The following is a 16,660-nucleotide window of genomic DNA, read 5'->3' as shown; positions in this document are numbered from 1 at the left end:
CGCAACCACCAAGAACGCTGGTTTATTCACGGCGGGGTTGAAGTTTCAGACGAAAGAAAAAGCGAAAAAGAGATAGAGAAGGAGGGATCCCAAGGAAAGCTTCACAAAGATGAATGAAAACAGAAAGATGGAGAACGGCATTGGGGGTTAGATGGTTCAGACTAACCCCGAAATAACCAAGAAACTGATGAAGGAAGGCGAAAGCAGGAAGGCAAAGTCCGGCGCGGACAAAGGAAACGAAGAGGACAATCTCACTAGGACCCGGAGCTGGAACCCGATGCTCGCCCGGAACTCTCCATTCAGCGATGACTTTGCTTTGGATCAAGTCGTCGCTAACGAGCTCGCGCAGCTGGTCTTCACTTGTTGTTGGAGCCAGCCAAACCTTCTGAGCAGCCCTCATGGCCACGAACTCCTAGTTTTCGATCAAAGAAAGGGATGACTCCTCGTCCACGAAGGTCGCCTGAGACTTGCTTGCGGTTTTCTTCTTTCCCATGAATTGGCGGAAGCAAAGAAGGCAATAGGGAAGAGGAAGCTAGGATGATGGTGCTCGGGTGACAGCGACGATGACGGCGGTAGATTTATGAAAGTTAGGGTTTAAAGGCAAGAGCTATGCAGCAAGGGAAAGGAAGATAAAAGGTCTTTAAATAGATTTTTCAGTAATAAAAACGGCCCACAAGGCCCGTTAAAACACAGTGTGAGAACGCAACGGTCCATTTACCGACGTAGCTAAAACGACGGAGGGCACGAATCCACACAACGGTACAAACCAACGGGTAGATTTCAGACTTATCCGTCCAGCACCACGGCAGAGTTATCAGATCGCTACAAGAACAACTCGTCAAACCAAGAAAAAAAAGGGGCTACCTCGCAAGGAACAAAGGAACCTGGTTATTTAAGAAAGAACTTGGTAATCTCATGAACGACAGGGATCATAGTAGAAAAGTAAAAGACAACTCAGAAGACAAGATTTGTTACATTACAAGCGACTTCAAAAATAGAAGATTACAAATCTTACAAGACCCAATGAACTCGGCAACACGAAAAGCAAAGTAGCAAAGAGGAACACGAACACGGCTAGGCTCTGGAATGACTATGTGTCCCAAATTGCTACTCGGAAAGACAAACCGCCATCAGCTACACCGTTTTCTTCAAAGGACGGACGCAGTGCATCTAAGGTGGAAATCGGCAGCACGGCAGGGCAACATGGAGCAGAGAAGGCCGGTGGGCATCTGTCTACCCAAGACCGATGTGATGCTGGATATGGCGTTGATCTACACCGGACAGTCTCAAGACAGGCAACAAGAATCAACCCAGAACTACCGGATGAAGGAACGAAGCCCACATCACAAGACTTCCTCCAACTACCACCACGTACATCCTGGCACAATGCTGTCGCGGGATTAGCCTACCTCTAATCCCTATTACAAGACTTCCTCCAGCTACGACAAGACACATAGGAACTACAAAATATGCCCAGGGGCTGCTCTACTTCACAAACTACCATGTTCATAACCGCGAAGGTTTCAACAGAATGTCCAATGGATGAAAACAAGCACTCCGAGATAGTATTTATAGACCAAAGGAGCGGCGCACATGGACTAGGAGTACCAACAAAATAAGCCTAACAAAGGACACAGTGAAAAAACAGGACTCAATAATGGATGACTCAGGCGAGAGGAAATAGTACTCGAAGACAGGCATATTCGGAAGAATATACCAGCACAGTACAACCCATGAACAAAAGACATTTACACTCAACCACCACCATACAACTACATCTGACAACAGCAGACTATCAAAGAATACGCCAAGACCTCGCATCCGAGTTCTTCCTGAACAAAACAACACGGATATACGCTCGGGGGCTCGGCCAACATCATAGCTTAATCAACACTAAGCTAGGGAGCTCGGCCTTCATTTCAACTACTCCCGGAGGCTCGGAACCAAAGACAAAGGACCAAGAATACAAGAAACTCAAGACTACAATGACGACGACACATCAAGACTCTTCATCTGACTTCTTTTCTAAAGAGAAGAACTCGGAGAAAGCACGGGGCTACGGGATACATAGCCCTAGAATTTTTTGAAGACAAGAATCTGGACCCTCCAACTTTTACAAGCAAAAGCAAGAGGCTCAGGGGCTACACTCAGTGAGTGCACTTTTTCTTCGAAAAAGCGCACGTCACCAAAAGACTTCCTCAACGCAGACCACTTCAAGACATTACGACAAAAAGAACCCAGAACGAGCCATATTCGAGTTCTTTTTGATAAAACTTCAACGAACAATCAGAGCAACTTCATGACAAGATCCTCCAGCTCCTTGTTCCAAATAGCAAGAGGCTCGGGGGCTACAACCAGATGGATGTACTTTTTCTTTAAAAAGCACTCACCACTCGAAGATCCCAAGAAGCGCTACAAGGTTTCACTCCAGAAAGCACTCGGATGACAGTTTGTTCCTACTCAACAAGACTTGAAGGAGCAAAGCGAGACTTTCAGAGCTCAACCATGAAGTGCTCGAGGGCTTGTCGATGCGAGACCCACAGGATACCCCACAAGGGAGAGAGAAGATCTAGTCCAACTAGGATTCTTCCCATGTAATCTTAGTAGTAGAACTATTAAGTAATCCTACTAGGAAATCTCATTGTAAACCGATTAGGACTCTGGCCTCCTGACTATATAAAGGAGGGCAGGGCTCCTGAGAGAAGAGGATGACAATTGTACAACACAACATATCACAATCAATCCAACGCAAAGACTAACGCCGACTGGACGTAAGGCTATTACTCGATCTACGATCGAGGGCCTGAACCAGGATAAATCGACTGTCTCTTGCGTTTACCGTCAAGTTCTGCATACGCCGAAGCCCGAACATACTGCCCCGGGTACCCCCATGGCAGGCTATCGGTGGTGAAACATCGACAATAACCATCCACACTTTTCACAGAAAAAGGACCACATATATCTGTGTGAATTATTTCCAAAATTTCTGCACTTTATTTGGCGTCTTTCTTTATTTTCTTAACATACTTTCCTTTAATGCAATCAATACATTGTTCTAAATCTAAAAATTCTAATGACGGAAGAATTGATTTCTTAATCAATCGTTCTATTCTGCTTCTCAAAATATGGCCTAAACGACAGTGCCATAATTTTGATGATACATCATGAACTCTCTTCCGCTTATTTTTGCATTCATAGACGAGGAGGCATTCTCATTCTCAGTGTTCAGCATTCACATTCTCAAAAAGTGATAACAAATAAAGCTCGTCTTGTCGGAAGGCAAGACCAACACACTTATGACTAAATATTATCTTACATTTGCCATTACCAAAATGGCAATCAAATCCATCATCATCTAAACATGAAACACTTATTAAGTTTCTACGCAAAGAGGGTACATAAAGGACATCTATAAGCTTAAGTACAAAGCCATCATTTAATTCTAATGGGAGTTCTCCAATGGCTTCAACTTCAGCTTGGACTCCATTTGCCAGCTTAATGTGTCTTTCTCCTCTTTATAGGGTCCTCCTCGTATGGAATCCCTATAATAAATTTACAACATGAATAGTTGCACCTGAATCAACCCACCAAATAGATTTTGCATAACTTAAATACAAGGACTCATCTACGGATGTAATAATGTCATCACCTTTTCTCATCAGGTGCTTCAGGAAATCTAGACAATCCTTCTGATAGTGTCCAATCTTCTTGCACCATTTGCAGATGTCCTTGTCCACTTGAATATAGTTGGATTTCTAATGGTGATCTTTCTGAAAGGCCTTTCCTTGTGACTTAGAGGAGGAGCTATTGTTCCACTGAGGTTTCCTTTGTGGTTTGTCTTTCTTGTTGTAAAAGTTCTTCCTTTTGTTTTCCTTCACATGGTTAGCTGAGTCACCATGTGAGCTCTTAAGCCTCTCCTCTTCTTGCACGCATATTGCAATGAGCTTCTCAATGTCACACTTATCTGGCTGTAAGTTGTAGTTCACAACAAAAGTCTCATACTCTTTGGGCAAAGAAGCAAAAATCAAATGAATTAGGAACTCATTCTTGAGCCCCAAGTCCATTGGCTTGAGCTTAGATGTCATGTTGCTTATCTTCAATATGTGCTCTCTAATCCCTCCACCAGAGTATTTCTCATTGACAAACTTCTTAATTAGAGTGCTTGCATAAACCTTTGAAGAGCCAGTAAACTGACTCTCCACCTTCTTGAGATACTCAGTGGCAGTGGTACGTTCTGGGATAGATCCCCTTATTGGGTTCTCAATGGAGCCATTAATCACCATCAAATACTTGTGGTTTGAACTATCCCACTTTGCACGATCAAGATCGTACTTCATTCTCACTTCTACATAGTCACACTGCCAAGTAGCGAAAGCTGCATCGGTCTCATTTTCTGCCCTCACCGGGTCCACAGGTTCAGTGGGACACGGAGAGATAAGTGCTAGATCATTGTCAGAGAGCGCAAGTGCTATCTCAAGCTTCTCTCACCATGTGTTATAATTGCTCCCATTGAGAGGAAGAATGGACGAGATAAATGTCATTGGGTTGTATCCTGAAAACAACGTCAGAGAAAATGAGAAATATTTGACGTGTAATTGCATGCCGTAATTTAATGTTGGTCAAAATTAAAACATACAATGTGCTTCCACAATAACTTTATATCACCGTTGGACAGAAATAGAACTAATATATAAAACTTATAAATAAAATTTATAATATTGCTATCATCAACTTTGGTCAGAAAAATAGTAATATCATAAATACAACATTCTTCTACATTAATTCTATATCACTGTTGGACAGAAATAGAACTAATGCATGAAATTCATAAATAAACTTATAGTATTGTTATCATCGACATTGGTCAGAAAAATAACAATACTATAATTTAACTTAAACAAATATGACTGCTCCTCTAATAAAATTTTCCGTTGGATCCAATTCAATTAGAGGATAAACGTAATCATAACAGCAGAAACATGAAAAAATAATCTTAAAAATAATATTATCAGAAGCATTTCTATGGACTTAACTACTCTGAACAAATTCTCCCATTGGTTCAAATTTGAAAATAATAAAACTAAAACGAAACTTCTGTTCATTTTGGCCTGCTAGTGAAAAGCGGAACGCGGCCCACTCGTGCGCGTTGTGCTCCCCACGCCTAGGCCGCAACCTGGGCCTAGGCTAGGATTTACTTCTCCTGCCTAGGCCAAAAAGTGGCTCGGCCGATCCTGGCTGTTCAGCGGGATCGAACGGTTGTCCGTCCTCTTTGGTGGAACAAAAACCGCGGCTACGGCTGCTCTCTTTAACCCAAGTTCATTCTCTCCTCTCCCTCCGTGTTTCTCACTAATACAGCAAGCCGCCGGCGATGCCAGATGACGGGACGAGTGCACGGCGGAAGATGGTGGCGCCGCCGTGGTACCTCTCGCTGGCGCACGCGTGAAGCAAGAGCCGCGCGTGGCGCCATCGAGTGGCACTGTGGTGGTGCCCTTTGCCCGAGCCTGAGGTGTAGACCGTCAAGGCCGTGCGGTGGCGATACCTCGTAGGCTTGGGTTGACTTCGGCGTCCAGGCGACATCTGGTGGTGACGATGGGGCAAGCGGAGCCTATGTAGGAACCCCTTCCTTTCCTGCCCCTTCTTCTAGGGTTAGGGTTAGGGTTAGAACTCGATGCATCTCGATTTGTTTCAATCGATTCACCTCCTTCTGATTTCTTCCCCGATCTAGATCTACACGCTAGTGTAGGCGACTGATACCAATGTTAAAAATCCTAGGATGCTCCTAGGTGTAGATCAGTGGATGTACATGCTTCTATTTGGGACATAATACATAGATCCGTCCTAGAACATGAACTAAAGAGAGGATAGAGGATGAGAGAGGGGATGTGTTACAGACCATCAGTGGGCTTCGCGGAGGAGCTGGCCATGGTGTCGGTGAAGAAGGCATTGTCGAGTTGGGGTCGATGGAGAGGGGTGACGCAGTCCAGTGACGACGGCATCCAGGCGGCGGAGAGTCGAGGAGGACGGCGGCGGCGCTTCCCACCACTGTTGCGCTCCCATAGATCGGATTAGAGTTCTGTCGGTGGAGTACTATGGCAACCGGTGAACCTCGTACCGTGAATCACCGGCCCCACCTCTTTATATAGCGCAGTGCGACGGGGGCCCACCAACCATGTAGGGTTGGGCACCCCCGATAAGGGTACGGGATCAAGGCCCAAGTTGGCCGTTGGGCCAATCTTGGTGGAGAGATCAACCTTACAACCTCCAGGAGGAATCATCCTCTTTCCTTGTCGATGATAGCATCATGACCGAATGTGAAGTTACCCTCATGGGAGAACCGCAGCTGTCTGAAACCTGGGTGGAATCTGAAATCGAGGTGCCACCGTGTGACATGATGGCACATTTTGGCAAGCTATTGGAGCAGAAGAAGGGAGCAGATGTCTCGTTCATTGTTGGCGGTGACTTCTTTGAGGCGCACAAGATTGTCCTCGCGGCGCGGTCACCTGTCTTCATGGCTGAGTTCTATGGCCGAATGCGCTCTGTGACCGTCGAAGACATGCAACCTGATGTTTTCAGGGCGCTGCTGCACTTCATCTACACAGATTCGTTACCTGACATGGATGATCTTGACAGAGATGAATACAGTGAGATGATCCGGCATTTGCATGTGGCCTCTGATAGATATGCCATGGAAAGGCTGAAGTTGATATGCCAAAGTATCCTTAGCAAAAATCTTGACGTGGAGACGGTGGCAACTACATTGGCTTTAGCTGATCAGCAGAATTGTAACGGGCTCAAAGCTGCTTGCGTCGAATTTATCAGCTCTTCAAAGGATGTGAGTGCTTTAGCAGCAACCCAATTAGGATACTCAAGTCTCAAAAGAAGCTGCCCTTCTGTCTTGGTAGATTTATATGAGAAAACCAGTAAGCTTTTTAAAACTTAGATTAGACAAGTTGCTCATCTTGAACTGACTTTGGCTAGTTAATTAATTTTTGTCAGTAGGTCATATGAGGGACTTAATTTATAGCTACCTGTTTTGGAAGAGCAGCTCTCTAACTTTCAGTCAGTGGGTGGTTAGTTTAGTTGTTAGGTTGAGATGATCTGCCACTTCTGTGTTCCTTTTTTTTATCTTGTTGGACCTGGTACTCTGTCTGACACCAACATCTCCTGAGTTACACTATTTATATATACCTTCGAAGTCCTGGGGTCGATGAAACCCCCATAACAAGTCCAATCAAGGGCTATGCAGAATGTTTGAAGCAACTTCTGCCACCGGACGTCCTCAGCTCACTTGTGCACGCACACAGGACGTGCTTTTTGGGACCTTGTGGCAGGGATCTCTTTGCCTCTTTGTTAGACTTTTCCCAGTTGCAATTGTTTGTTTGGGTTGTTTGAGTTGTGCTTTGAAGGTGTTGTGCTGCGTGTTTCCCAGAGGTCCCAATCCTTTCTTGGAGTTGTTCTAGGTGGTTTATGTTGGTTTAGTAGTTGTTACAGGTTGTTGTCGTCGTTATGTTGTTTGTCCAGTCTGGACTTATTCCTCTTTTTAATATAATCGGCAGCTCTTCAGCCTGATTCGTTTCAAAATATTAATTATAATAAGTCTAGGTTTGAAGGCTAGCACAAAACTTCTTAAGAACTAAATTGGAACAAAGAAGCATAGATAGCAATGGACTCTTACGCCATCAATCATAATGTGAAGTGTTATCTATATTATTGTAATGCTATTTTAGTGTTAATGTTAACTATGTTACCGTTAAAATGTATAGATACATGAACAGTCTGGCAGATCACATAATTATTCAGTAGCTGTATCAGGAGAACACATCTACAAACTAAATTGTTAGTTTCCTCAGGATTCATGTCTGGGGAAGTATCTAGTAAATTTATGGAGTTCTAATATATTTATTGACCACACATATGGAATTTTGTGGTGTTCCAGCATGTTGGCGATACTTTGTTCAGCCTGTTTCAGCTTCTCATCCCGAGATCCTAAAAATATGCTTGTTTAAACTGCAGCTCCAAAAGAGTGTCACTAAATTTCTACAGATTTATACTTGTTGGAATATATGGAAATAATTTACAAGGCAGATCCTCAAAAAAAAATTATCTCAAGTTAGGTTGCTTTTCTTATATATATAATAGGGGAGGAACTATAGGATGTCACCTTTTTCTAGGTATATTTCATTTGTCTCCCTATTTCTTGTCAATATAAAGCCAGGCCGAGTTGTTCGCTAGCTCTTTGCAAGAGGAAAAAGAAAGTTAAGATGAGCGTAGCAATTGCTGTTTTTAAGATTTTCTTCACTCTATGTTTGACGTGTTTTGGATAATCTCAACCATAACAGAGGAACGCCGTTTTTTTATTAGCGCCCATGAAATTTGTATAAATCTTAGCCATGAAGCTTCTGATATGACTATGGCAAATAATCCTTCCCTACATGATGTCAACCAAGGCTTCTTTCCCGAAACAACCGAAAACTAGGGTTAAGTTATGGAGTAATGAAATATTGCTCAATTTTTTTTAGTAACCAAAAATATCTTCCCGAAACCATTGAGTTTTCCTAGTGGCTAAAAAGTACTGGGAGCATCAAAGAAAGATTTCTCCAACATTTTTCAAAAAATCACTCCTAAAAGATAGAAGGTAATTTTACATCAGGAATCCCGAACTATTTCTAAATCACCCGACCACTTTTATATTTTCTTTCTCTCTTGTACATTTATATCCGAAACCCTGTTTTACTTCTTACCATGTGTTTGGTTTGGGGACAAAGTGGGTTGGGTTGGGTCCGACTCGGTTTCTTGGGATGAGATGAACCCATCTCATATTTGGTTAAGGGGTGGCTTGAACCTAGTTTTTTGTTTCGTTGTAAGGTTGAGAGGGATGAAATGGATGCCTTGACAACGTTAAGTAGCCATTAGTGAGGTTCACCTGTCATCCTCTTTATTCTCCTTAGTCCCCTTATCTTCTTCCTCTGCTCGCCCGTACCCTAGCTCGAGTTCGTGCATAAGCCATGGCCGCCACCTCCCCACCCCGCCCCAGCGGCCAACGTCATCTTGCGTAGGCGCCATCGCGCCGCCCTGCACCGCGTTGGCGACCCGTGCCGGCCCCACCGCATTGTCCTACACCATCCATGGCCCGGCCCCGGCGGGCCTCTGCTCGCCAACGACTGCGCTGTGAGACGGAGAACGAGGCCGCATTGCGAGACGAAGACGTCTTCCAACTAGGTCAGCACGGTCCGCTTGATTTGGAGGGACGAGACCCACCTGCATCTAGGAGCATATTCCCTACTGGGTTAGACCTAGTTTCACCCAACCCGCAAACCAAACAGCCGGCTCTCTGGGTCGAACCGCCTGGATATCACAGTCCAACTCCCAATCCAAACACAAGGTTATTCTTTCCCACATCCTGCCACCTTAGATTGGAGCGGTTGATACGCGTGCATATTTATCTGCACAACGAGGTTGATTTTTGAGTGCCGAAGATTGGGAGGTGGGATTGGAAGTTGTTGGAGATGCATTTTTTTTTAATCTTGCCAAAAATCATGGATGAGAGATTATTTCGGGAACTCTTTGATATGCTCTCAATGTTTACGGATGTGAAAGAACAACTTTTATTTATAAATTGTGAACTTCCTTTACACAATTATACCTATACTATAGACCATATGCTGAAAAACGTCAGGTAGCTTGACTTGACTACACCCTGGAAAATGAGAAAGCTGGTCATATACATGTCATGTTTCTTGGATTATTTACAGGTGGTATTCAGCTCTTATTTTTACAACGTTAGCCGCAGCCTATAAAGGTGAATCCATAGAAGGTCATCATGGAATTAACTAGTTTACTAAATCGTTTATATGGGTGCAGCATAGCACGTGAGTGGGACCGCATGTACGTTAGTCAACTATTCTCTTGGCTCTAAACTACAATGGTGTTTATTATTATTGGCTTGCATACTGGATTAGTTACTGTAACCAGTGCGTCGATGGAATTGTAAAGCTAGACTTGAAGAGAACGTCCGAGGTTCATAGTGTTTTATTGTTTTTTCAAGCTGTTCCAAGTGCTAAAAACACCATGTTTTTTTTGACACATTTAAGAATCTTAAAAATCATGTTTTCTAAGACAGGGGGGGGGGGGGGGGGGGGGGGGGGGGGGGGGGGGGGGGGGGGGTCTATTTCATAAGTAACAGAGAATGGACAATGTTATGGTTTTAATTGATTTTATTTGGCTCCACCTACGTGTACACACACGTGGCTTTATTTCGAAACCGTCCCCAGAAATAGATAGGTCTCTAAGTGCAATTTTCTTAACGAAACCATCCCTAAAAATGGATTTTCAAGAGCGGCTCGTTAGCTACAGTGCTCCCTGCCACGGTTACAGACGGTTTCTTATGTGCGTCTATTAAAAATGAGTCATTTATAAAATTTATTTTTGTACTAGCGTTCTTAACCCTGCAGCTGCTTTATTTCAGCCAAGCTTCCCCGGCCAATCTACAACCACAAGCATGCTGTTTTTTCCTTAATAGATTGCCAGGATCAGCTGCAATCAGCAATATATTTTAGCAAATATTTATGAAACAAATCCATATTTGAAAAACATATTGTTGCACAACATGTTGAAGCAGCTCAGACATGCTACCAACCTGATATCTGAGCAACTAGAGAGCAACTGCAACAAGGTCACCGACCACACGGCTGATAAATCAAACTATTTAGCAGAAAAACAAACCACCAAGATTCCAAGAAGCCTCTCTGGCACATCAAGGACGACCAACGGAATTACGAACACTTAATCAAACGGACAACTCCCAGCAATTGTTGAGGCAACTCTTCAGGTAGACAATAACAGAGCGGTTTGCGAGCAGAGCAAGTGATACAACAATGCCACATGACGGACTCCTAAACCATCAACAAACCCACCAACGTTGTGTTTCTTCCAAGTGTTCTTTTGGCCTTGCTTGCCAGCCTGCTACTTTTATGTAGGCTGGCGTTAGTGCTAACCAAAACAGGTGTTGTGCAATCTTCTACAGAGATAGGTTCAACTGTCAAGGGTGTCAACGGGGTTGTCAGATGCGTGATGAATTGATCAATATTAAGGACCCTAGAGATCTTAATTGATGGTGGTGGGGGCATTGCTGATGGGGTCGACTGATCGGCTCCTAGGACAGAGTTAAGTGTCTCCTCTGTAGCGTCCCCTCCTGAGCTCGGTGGAATATCTCAGGTCCATCACATTCATTCGATCAGCCTCCTCAACCATCACAATTTCCACCTTAGGTGAGGAACACTCAGCGTCCACTACACCCTCTAGAGTAGTAGTCTAGAATCCTCCAATATCATTTCTCTAGTTTGGCCTGTTCGGTTGCTGGCTTTGGCAGCGCTGCAACTGCAAATAGTCACTGTAGCTAGTGTTTAGTGTCTTGCACCATCGACAGCGGCAGCAGCTGCTGCTGCAAAACCAAGCAGCCAAACTGTTATATATAATAACATCGGATAACCTTTTTTTCTGTCAAAACGTAGCATAAACATGGGTACTCACATACATTCAACCTTATGAATATAGGCAAGTAAACTCTACTCTTATAAGCACCTATGACAGATTGTACCGACAAATTTTAAAATTGATGAGACATTAGATGTACCTTTATCAATAAAACACATCGAAATAGTAGCACCATTAAATCCTGAAATAAATCTTGGACACCATAAACACCTAATCAACTGAGCTACTTTCAATTCACACAACTTCAAACAATGACACCTAATTAATGATCATAGAAACTATCCCAGTTTCTGGGTTGGGACTTGCGAAGAGAGGCTGGCCCAACAAAAAAAAACACAGCCCAACTAATATGTAGATATCATGATAGTGTCATTGATTCCCCAATGACTGGAGAAAAAAAACCCTGCATGGTCCATAAGAGCCTGAAGAAAACAGAAAATCAGCATAGCATCATTTTGGTCCACGAAAGCAATCATATATGACAAACTACCATTACATTTAGGATCAATCTAGAGGAAGTGTTCGGCAAATGCTTAACGCCACTTTTCGCGTGGGTTCAACAAACGAACCCATGCTAGATGACAGCAAGAGTACAAGCAGAAAAGATGCTATTCAATAAACAGAGGAATTGCTGATAGTGTGGCAGTTTATTACACAGAACAGACTACTTGCACACGATACGTGTGCTTGACCCAACTAGCAAAACTTTTGCTGGCTTTTTTTTGCAATATTACTGCACTAATAAAAATGAAGTTGGGAGTCATGAGAGTTTCTCTTTCAAATGTTTGTCATAAATTTGTCTACATAAGGAAAATTAGCTAGGAATTCAGAACTGCAGATCAAAACCTCGATCCCCCCAAAATGAAGCATTTCATCATAAACCCGTAGCTCCTATGTGTTTCAATATATAGCTTCTCAATTTTACTATATGGAAATTGGTAGCATAAGTTTTGGTATATGACTCAAACGAGTATGAACTCAGAGATTCATGAGAATCAACAGAAAACTGAACATGTGCTATGCGCCACACGTAAGGAACGCGATAGACTTTTGGAGTGCACTCTACATTGGTATGGACAATTGGACATTGCTTCCAGCTGAATATAGAAAAGACTTCTCCAATTATCTGGTCAATGAGTAGTCATACGAAAAGGAAGGGCTTTCATGAAAACGCTCTACAGCTTATAAATATCTGAGAATGCAATCTACCTGCCAGCTGAGGTAGTCAAAACAAGATGCTTCATGTTTACCACCATAGAATCTACAGGTTATACTGACGTAATTGCATCAACAGTTCTGGAATTCTAAAGAAACCCTGTTATTCTTTGACCTTTTCAGGTCATACGACAATGAGCAGGTATGGGCCCTTTCTTTGTGCTCAACCGAAGGGAACGAATAGTCAGACAAACATGCAAGATTTTCATCAAGATGCTTTCTAAAGCTTATTTGGATGTGAATTTAAAGCTCAGAAATTATCAACATATTTTGGCATGCTTTCACTTCATTCAGAGGGAAAGGCAACGTACCAATATTGACCTCTTTACTTTTTATTTGTATGAGAAGTACCTGAAGACACTTACCTTTAAACATGGTATTCACTATTGGTTGGCACCATTGGAGAGAAACGGTATTCAGCGTTGACTAAAGGAACTAAGGTAATGGAGATTGGAGAGCAGATTTAAATTACAAATATGTGTAGCTTTGAAGCTTAGTACATTATTTATTCAGGCTTATATTTATATTTTCCACATACTACAACAATTTTTAAGAGTTATATGGTGTGCTCATTAGTATAAGAGATGCGTTTGGTTGAGGTCATTGTTCTGCTATATACAAAGGGTGCAAATGTATGCTTAGATATATGAGCGTGTGGGTCTGTTTTTGTAAGGATTCTTGCCCCTTTTTCTTCTTAATATAAAGATATGCATCTCTCTTGCGTGTTCGATAATAAAAAAGTATAAGAAATACATAACTGCTATCCAGAATTACACTCAGTAGCTCACAATACAATAACAGAAAAATGCCGACTTTATCACAAAAACAACAGTAAAATAAGCATAGAAAAGCATATAACTTTCTGTTCCTTGACACAGGTGTAGAGCAATAAACGGTTTGCTTTTGGAGTTAGATTCCATATACCATTTAATTGGAATTTAACTGGTACAGTACAACACCCAAATTTCAGTAACTTTTTCAGGCCCAATTATGAATTAGCTACAAACAAAATTATCCCAGAAAAATCAAAATACTGCAATGCTGTGGTTGACTATTCAAAACAACTCATTTCTCCAATTGTGTATTCATGTTCTATAATATAAAACTGCGGTTCATAAAAAGTTTCGAAAACAATGGCCATGTTATGTCATGGCTCACCGTCATCAGTACCGGAGGAGTGAGACTGAGGCATGCCATAAAGGGCTGTGGTGATGTGGCTCAATTTCTGCCCTGTTGTGCCATTCCGACATCAGACAGTGAGGGTGCGAAACCACCTCTATGCTCACAAAGTAAAAGGGCGTACCCAGTGCAGAGAGCTCCCGCTCTGTGCGGGTTCTGGGGAAGGGTGTCAGTGGCAAACCTTACCCTCGCCTGTGCAATGCGAGGAGACCGCGACTCGAACCCGAGACCTTCCGGTCACAGGCAGTAAGACTCTACCGCTTGCACCAGGCCCACCCTTCTATCTCTATGCTCACAAAGTATTTTCCAAAAATGATAAGTAGATATGCTTGCAGCACCAAGCATTATCTACAACATTACATATGAAGATATTCTGTTTTGAATTAACCCAACTGATACTAGTTCCCTCAATGACATGCTACTGTCATGTGCTGTTTCATTACAAAAGGTGTTAGGGTAGTGTCACACATTGAGGCTGAACTATATGCGCATATAATATTTTGATAAAAGGTACAGAAATTTAAGTACTAAACTTACCAGCCATTGGCCCGAGTTAGAATGATCTTCTCTAGGAAAACCAGCATGCTATTCAGATAAATTAGGAACTAAGCTACATATTCATAGACATACTTCACTTGGGTTGGCAACCTGTCTTGCGATACTTGCTTCTCTTCTCCAGTGCATCTACTAGGATCGAAGGGCAAGTTCTTTTGAGAGTTGCATAACCCTCTGTTTCCACCAGAGCATCAATCTCATCTGAAGAGGCCATAAACTCGATGCAAACTTCTTTAAGACGGTTGCAGTTATGCTGATCAGCTAAAGCCAGTGTAGTGGCCACGTTCTCCATGTCAAGATACTCGACAAGAATGCTTGCACACAACAACTTCAACCTATCCATAGCATATCTATCTGCAGCAACAAGTAAAAGCTTGACAATCTCACAATATTCATCATCATTATCAAGATCATCCCATTCAAATGACAGTTCATCAGTACAGATAAATTTCAGCAGGGCCTTGAAAACATCAGGCTGCATGTCGTCTACAGTTATCTTCTGGGCTCTACTCTCCTTCATCTGTCCATACAGCTGCGCCTTAAAGACAGGGGACCGTGTGGCAAGCACGATCTTGTGTGCAGGGAAAGTCTCACCTCCAACACAGAATGTGACATCTGCTCCTTCCTTCTCCAACAGTAATTTTCCAAAATGTTCTGGTAAGTCCGAGTCCGGCACTTCTATCTCAAAGTCCCCTGTGGTTTCCACCCACGATTCCTTGATAACCGTGACAGTACACTCAATCTTCAGGCAATCGTCCACGATGTAGCCAGCTGACTTACACTCCAGCTTATTTTTTCTTGGTATGACGATCTTTGGGATGAAGCAATTTCCATTGCAAGAATTGAACACTCTAACGGTGGTTTCGCGACACACAGTTTCTGGCAACCCTGTAGTCTGGTTAACCAAACTCAGGTCATAGGACGCCCGCACCTCAGCGTTCTTGCTCACGAGCACAAGCGAGACGACCACAGAATCTTTGGTAGCCTCGGTAGGTCCGTCCGGGTAGAAGAGGATGGCCCAATCGTAGCCGCCGACGGTGAAGATGCCCGACCGGATGGAGTTGCCGACGCCTCTGCCCTTCTTGAGCGTGTACCCGATAATCTTGAACAAATGCGTGCCCGTCTCCTCTTCCGTGGTGTGACTCGACTCCGTCCTCTTGGGTTCGGAGCCCATCCTTCTCTCCCTGCAGATTACAAGATCCAAAAAAAAAAAGAAAATCGTTGGGAAAGGGGTTTCCTTGAAAAAGAGTCACCTTTCTTTGTGGCAAGAGCAGGCGGCGGCGGCAAACCTGGGTGGAGGTCTGGAGGATGGGGGAGGAAGCGAGCAGCAGCAGGCGGAGGCGGCGACGAGGGAGGAGGATGGCGAGGAGCCGCTCCTGGGAAAAGGGAAGTTTGCTTCGTGGAACGTGAGCGGCGAGGACTGAGTAGTGTCTGGGCGTGATCGCCAGGCTGTGTCTATAGATGGGCCAAATGGGCCGTTCGGCACCGGTCCGCTGAGGCACGGCACGTCTGACCTTCAGGCACGGGCATGGGCCTTCAAACCTGGGGCCCGTCCATCGGAACGGCGAGTACGGCATGTTCCTACAGGCTCAAGCCCAAGCGTTGGTTGAGCGATGGCTTGGGGGGGGGGGGGGGGGGGGGGGGACTTTTTATTTTTAATTAATTTTTAACTTTTATTTTAAAATAGTCTCACTTATTTTTTGTTTTTATTTTATAATCATTTTGGTCGCCTCAATACGTCTGGCGCGACAAAATCACGTTGTCATGCCATATGTGTTGACGTGGCAAAGCAAAATCTGACACGGTAAACAGTGATTTTCACATGGGAAATCTTGGCGTGCTATTGTGCGTTGGCGCGGCAGTAGTGTTTTGTCACGCCAACAGGAATGGTGTTACACGACTCAATCTTAGAAAAATCATATATTTTTCATACGATGTCAGTGAAGATGAGCTTTATAAAAGTTGTATCTCGACGAGATCTACAACTTTGTAGTTTTGAGTTCTTTCATTTAAGGCTGCTAAGATGCTTAAAAATAATAATAAAGTTTTAGCAACATAATAATCATGTACAATCGTTTGTCGTCATAGAAAAGTAATGTCTTTATTGTATGGTGTCAAAGGAATACATTGGACTAGCATTTTGTTTGGTTTGAGAATGAGAACCAATTTGTAAGTTAACTAGACAATCAAATAGTAACTGCTCGTATCTCCATTATCA

The 16,660-nt window shown here is 43.3% G+C and overlaps 2 protein-coding genes across 4 annotated transcripts; one reads left to right on the top strand and one right to left on the bottom strand.

The window, feature by feature from the left end:
* Positions 1–1,230: 1,230 nt before the first annotated feature.
* LOC136499669 (BTB/POZ and MATH domain-containing protein 2-like) lies at positions 1,231–6,940 on the top strand (the record flags this gene model as incomplete). The annotated part of the gene is made up of 2 exons (XM_066495240.1): positions 1,231–1,248; positions 6,266–6,940. Coding segments are annotated over 2 exons (693 nt in total), but the record flags the coding sequence as incomplete, so codon positions are not given.
* Positions 6,941–10,608: 3,668 nt separating this feature from the next.
* On the bottom strand, positions 10,609–15,861 carry LOC136501078 (BTB/POZ and MATH domain-containing protein 2-like). 3 transcript variants are annotated; one of them, XR_010770163.1, is made up of 3 exons: positions 15,732–15,861; positions 14,425–15,626; positions 10,609–11,440 (listed from the first exon to the last, which is right to left on the bottom strand). XR_010770163.1 is itself a non-coding variant. In XM_066496570.1 (2 exons), exon 2 carries the CDS (start codon positions 15,614–15,616, stop codon positions 14,519–14,521), a length of 1,098 nt encoding a protein of 365 aa, XP_066352667.1. In that variant the 5' UTR covers positions 15,617–15,626; positions 15,732–15,861; the 3' UTR covers positions 11,479–14,518. The 3 variants fall into 3 exon arrangements, 1 of the variants encoding a protein (XP_066352667.1); XR_010770162.1 differs by lacking the exon at positions 10,609–11,440 and adding an exon at positions 11,479–11,915; XM_066496570.1 differs by lacking the exon at positions 10,609–11,440 and having other exon boundaries at positions 11,479–15,626.
* Between the last annotated feature and the right edge of the window lie 799 nt (positions 15,862–16,660).

Source organism: Miscanthus floridulus, chromosome 13 (genome assembly GCF_019320115.1).
Source record: "Miscanthus floridulus cultivar M001 chromosome 13, ASM1932011v1, whole genome shotgun sequence".
Taxonomy (NCBI): domain Eukaryota; kingdom Viridiplantae; phylum Streptophyta; class Magnoliopsida; order Poales; family Poaceae; genus Miscanthus; species Miscanthus floridulus.
This window is presented reverse-complemented; position numbering and strand designations above follow the sequence as displayed.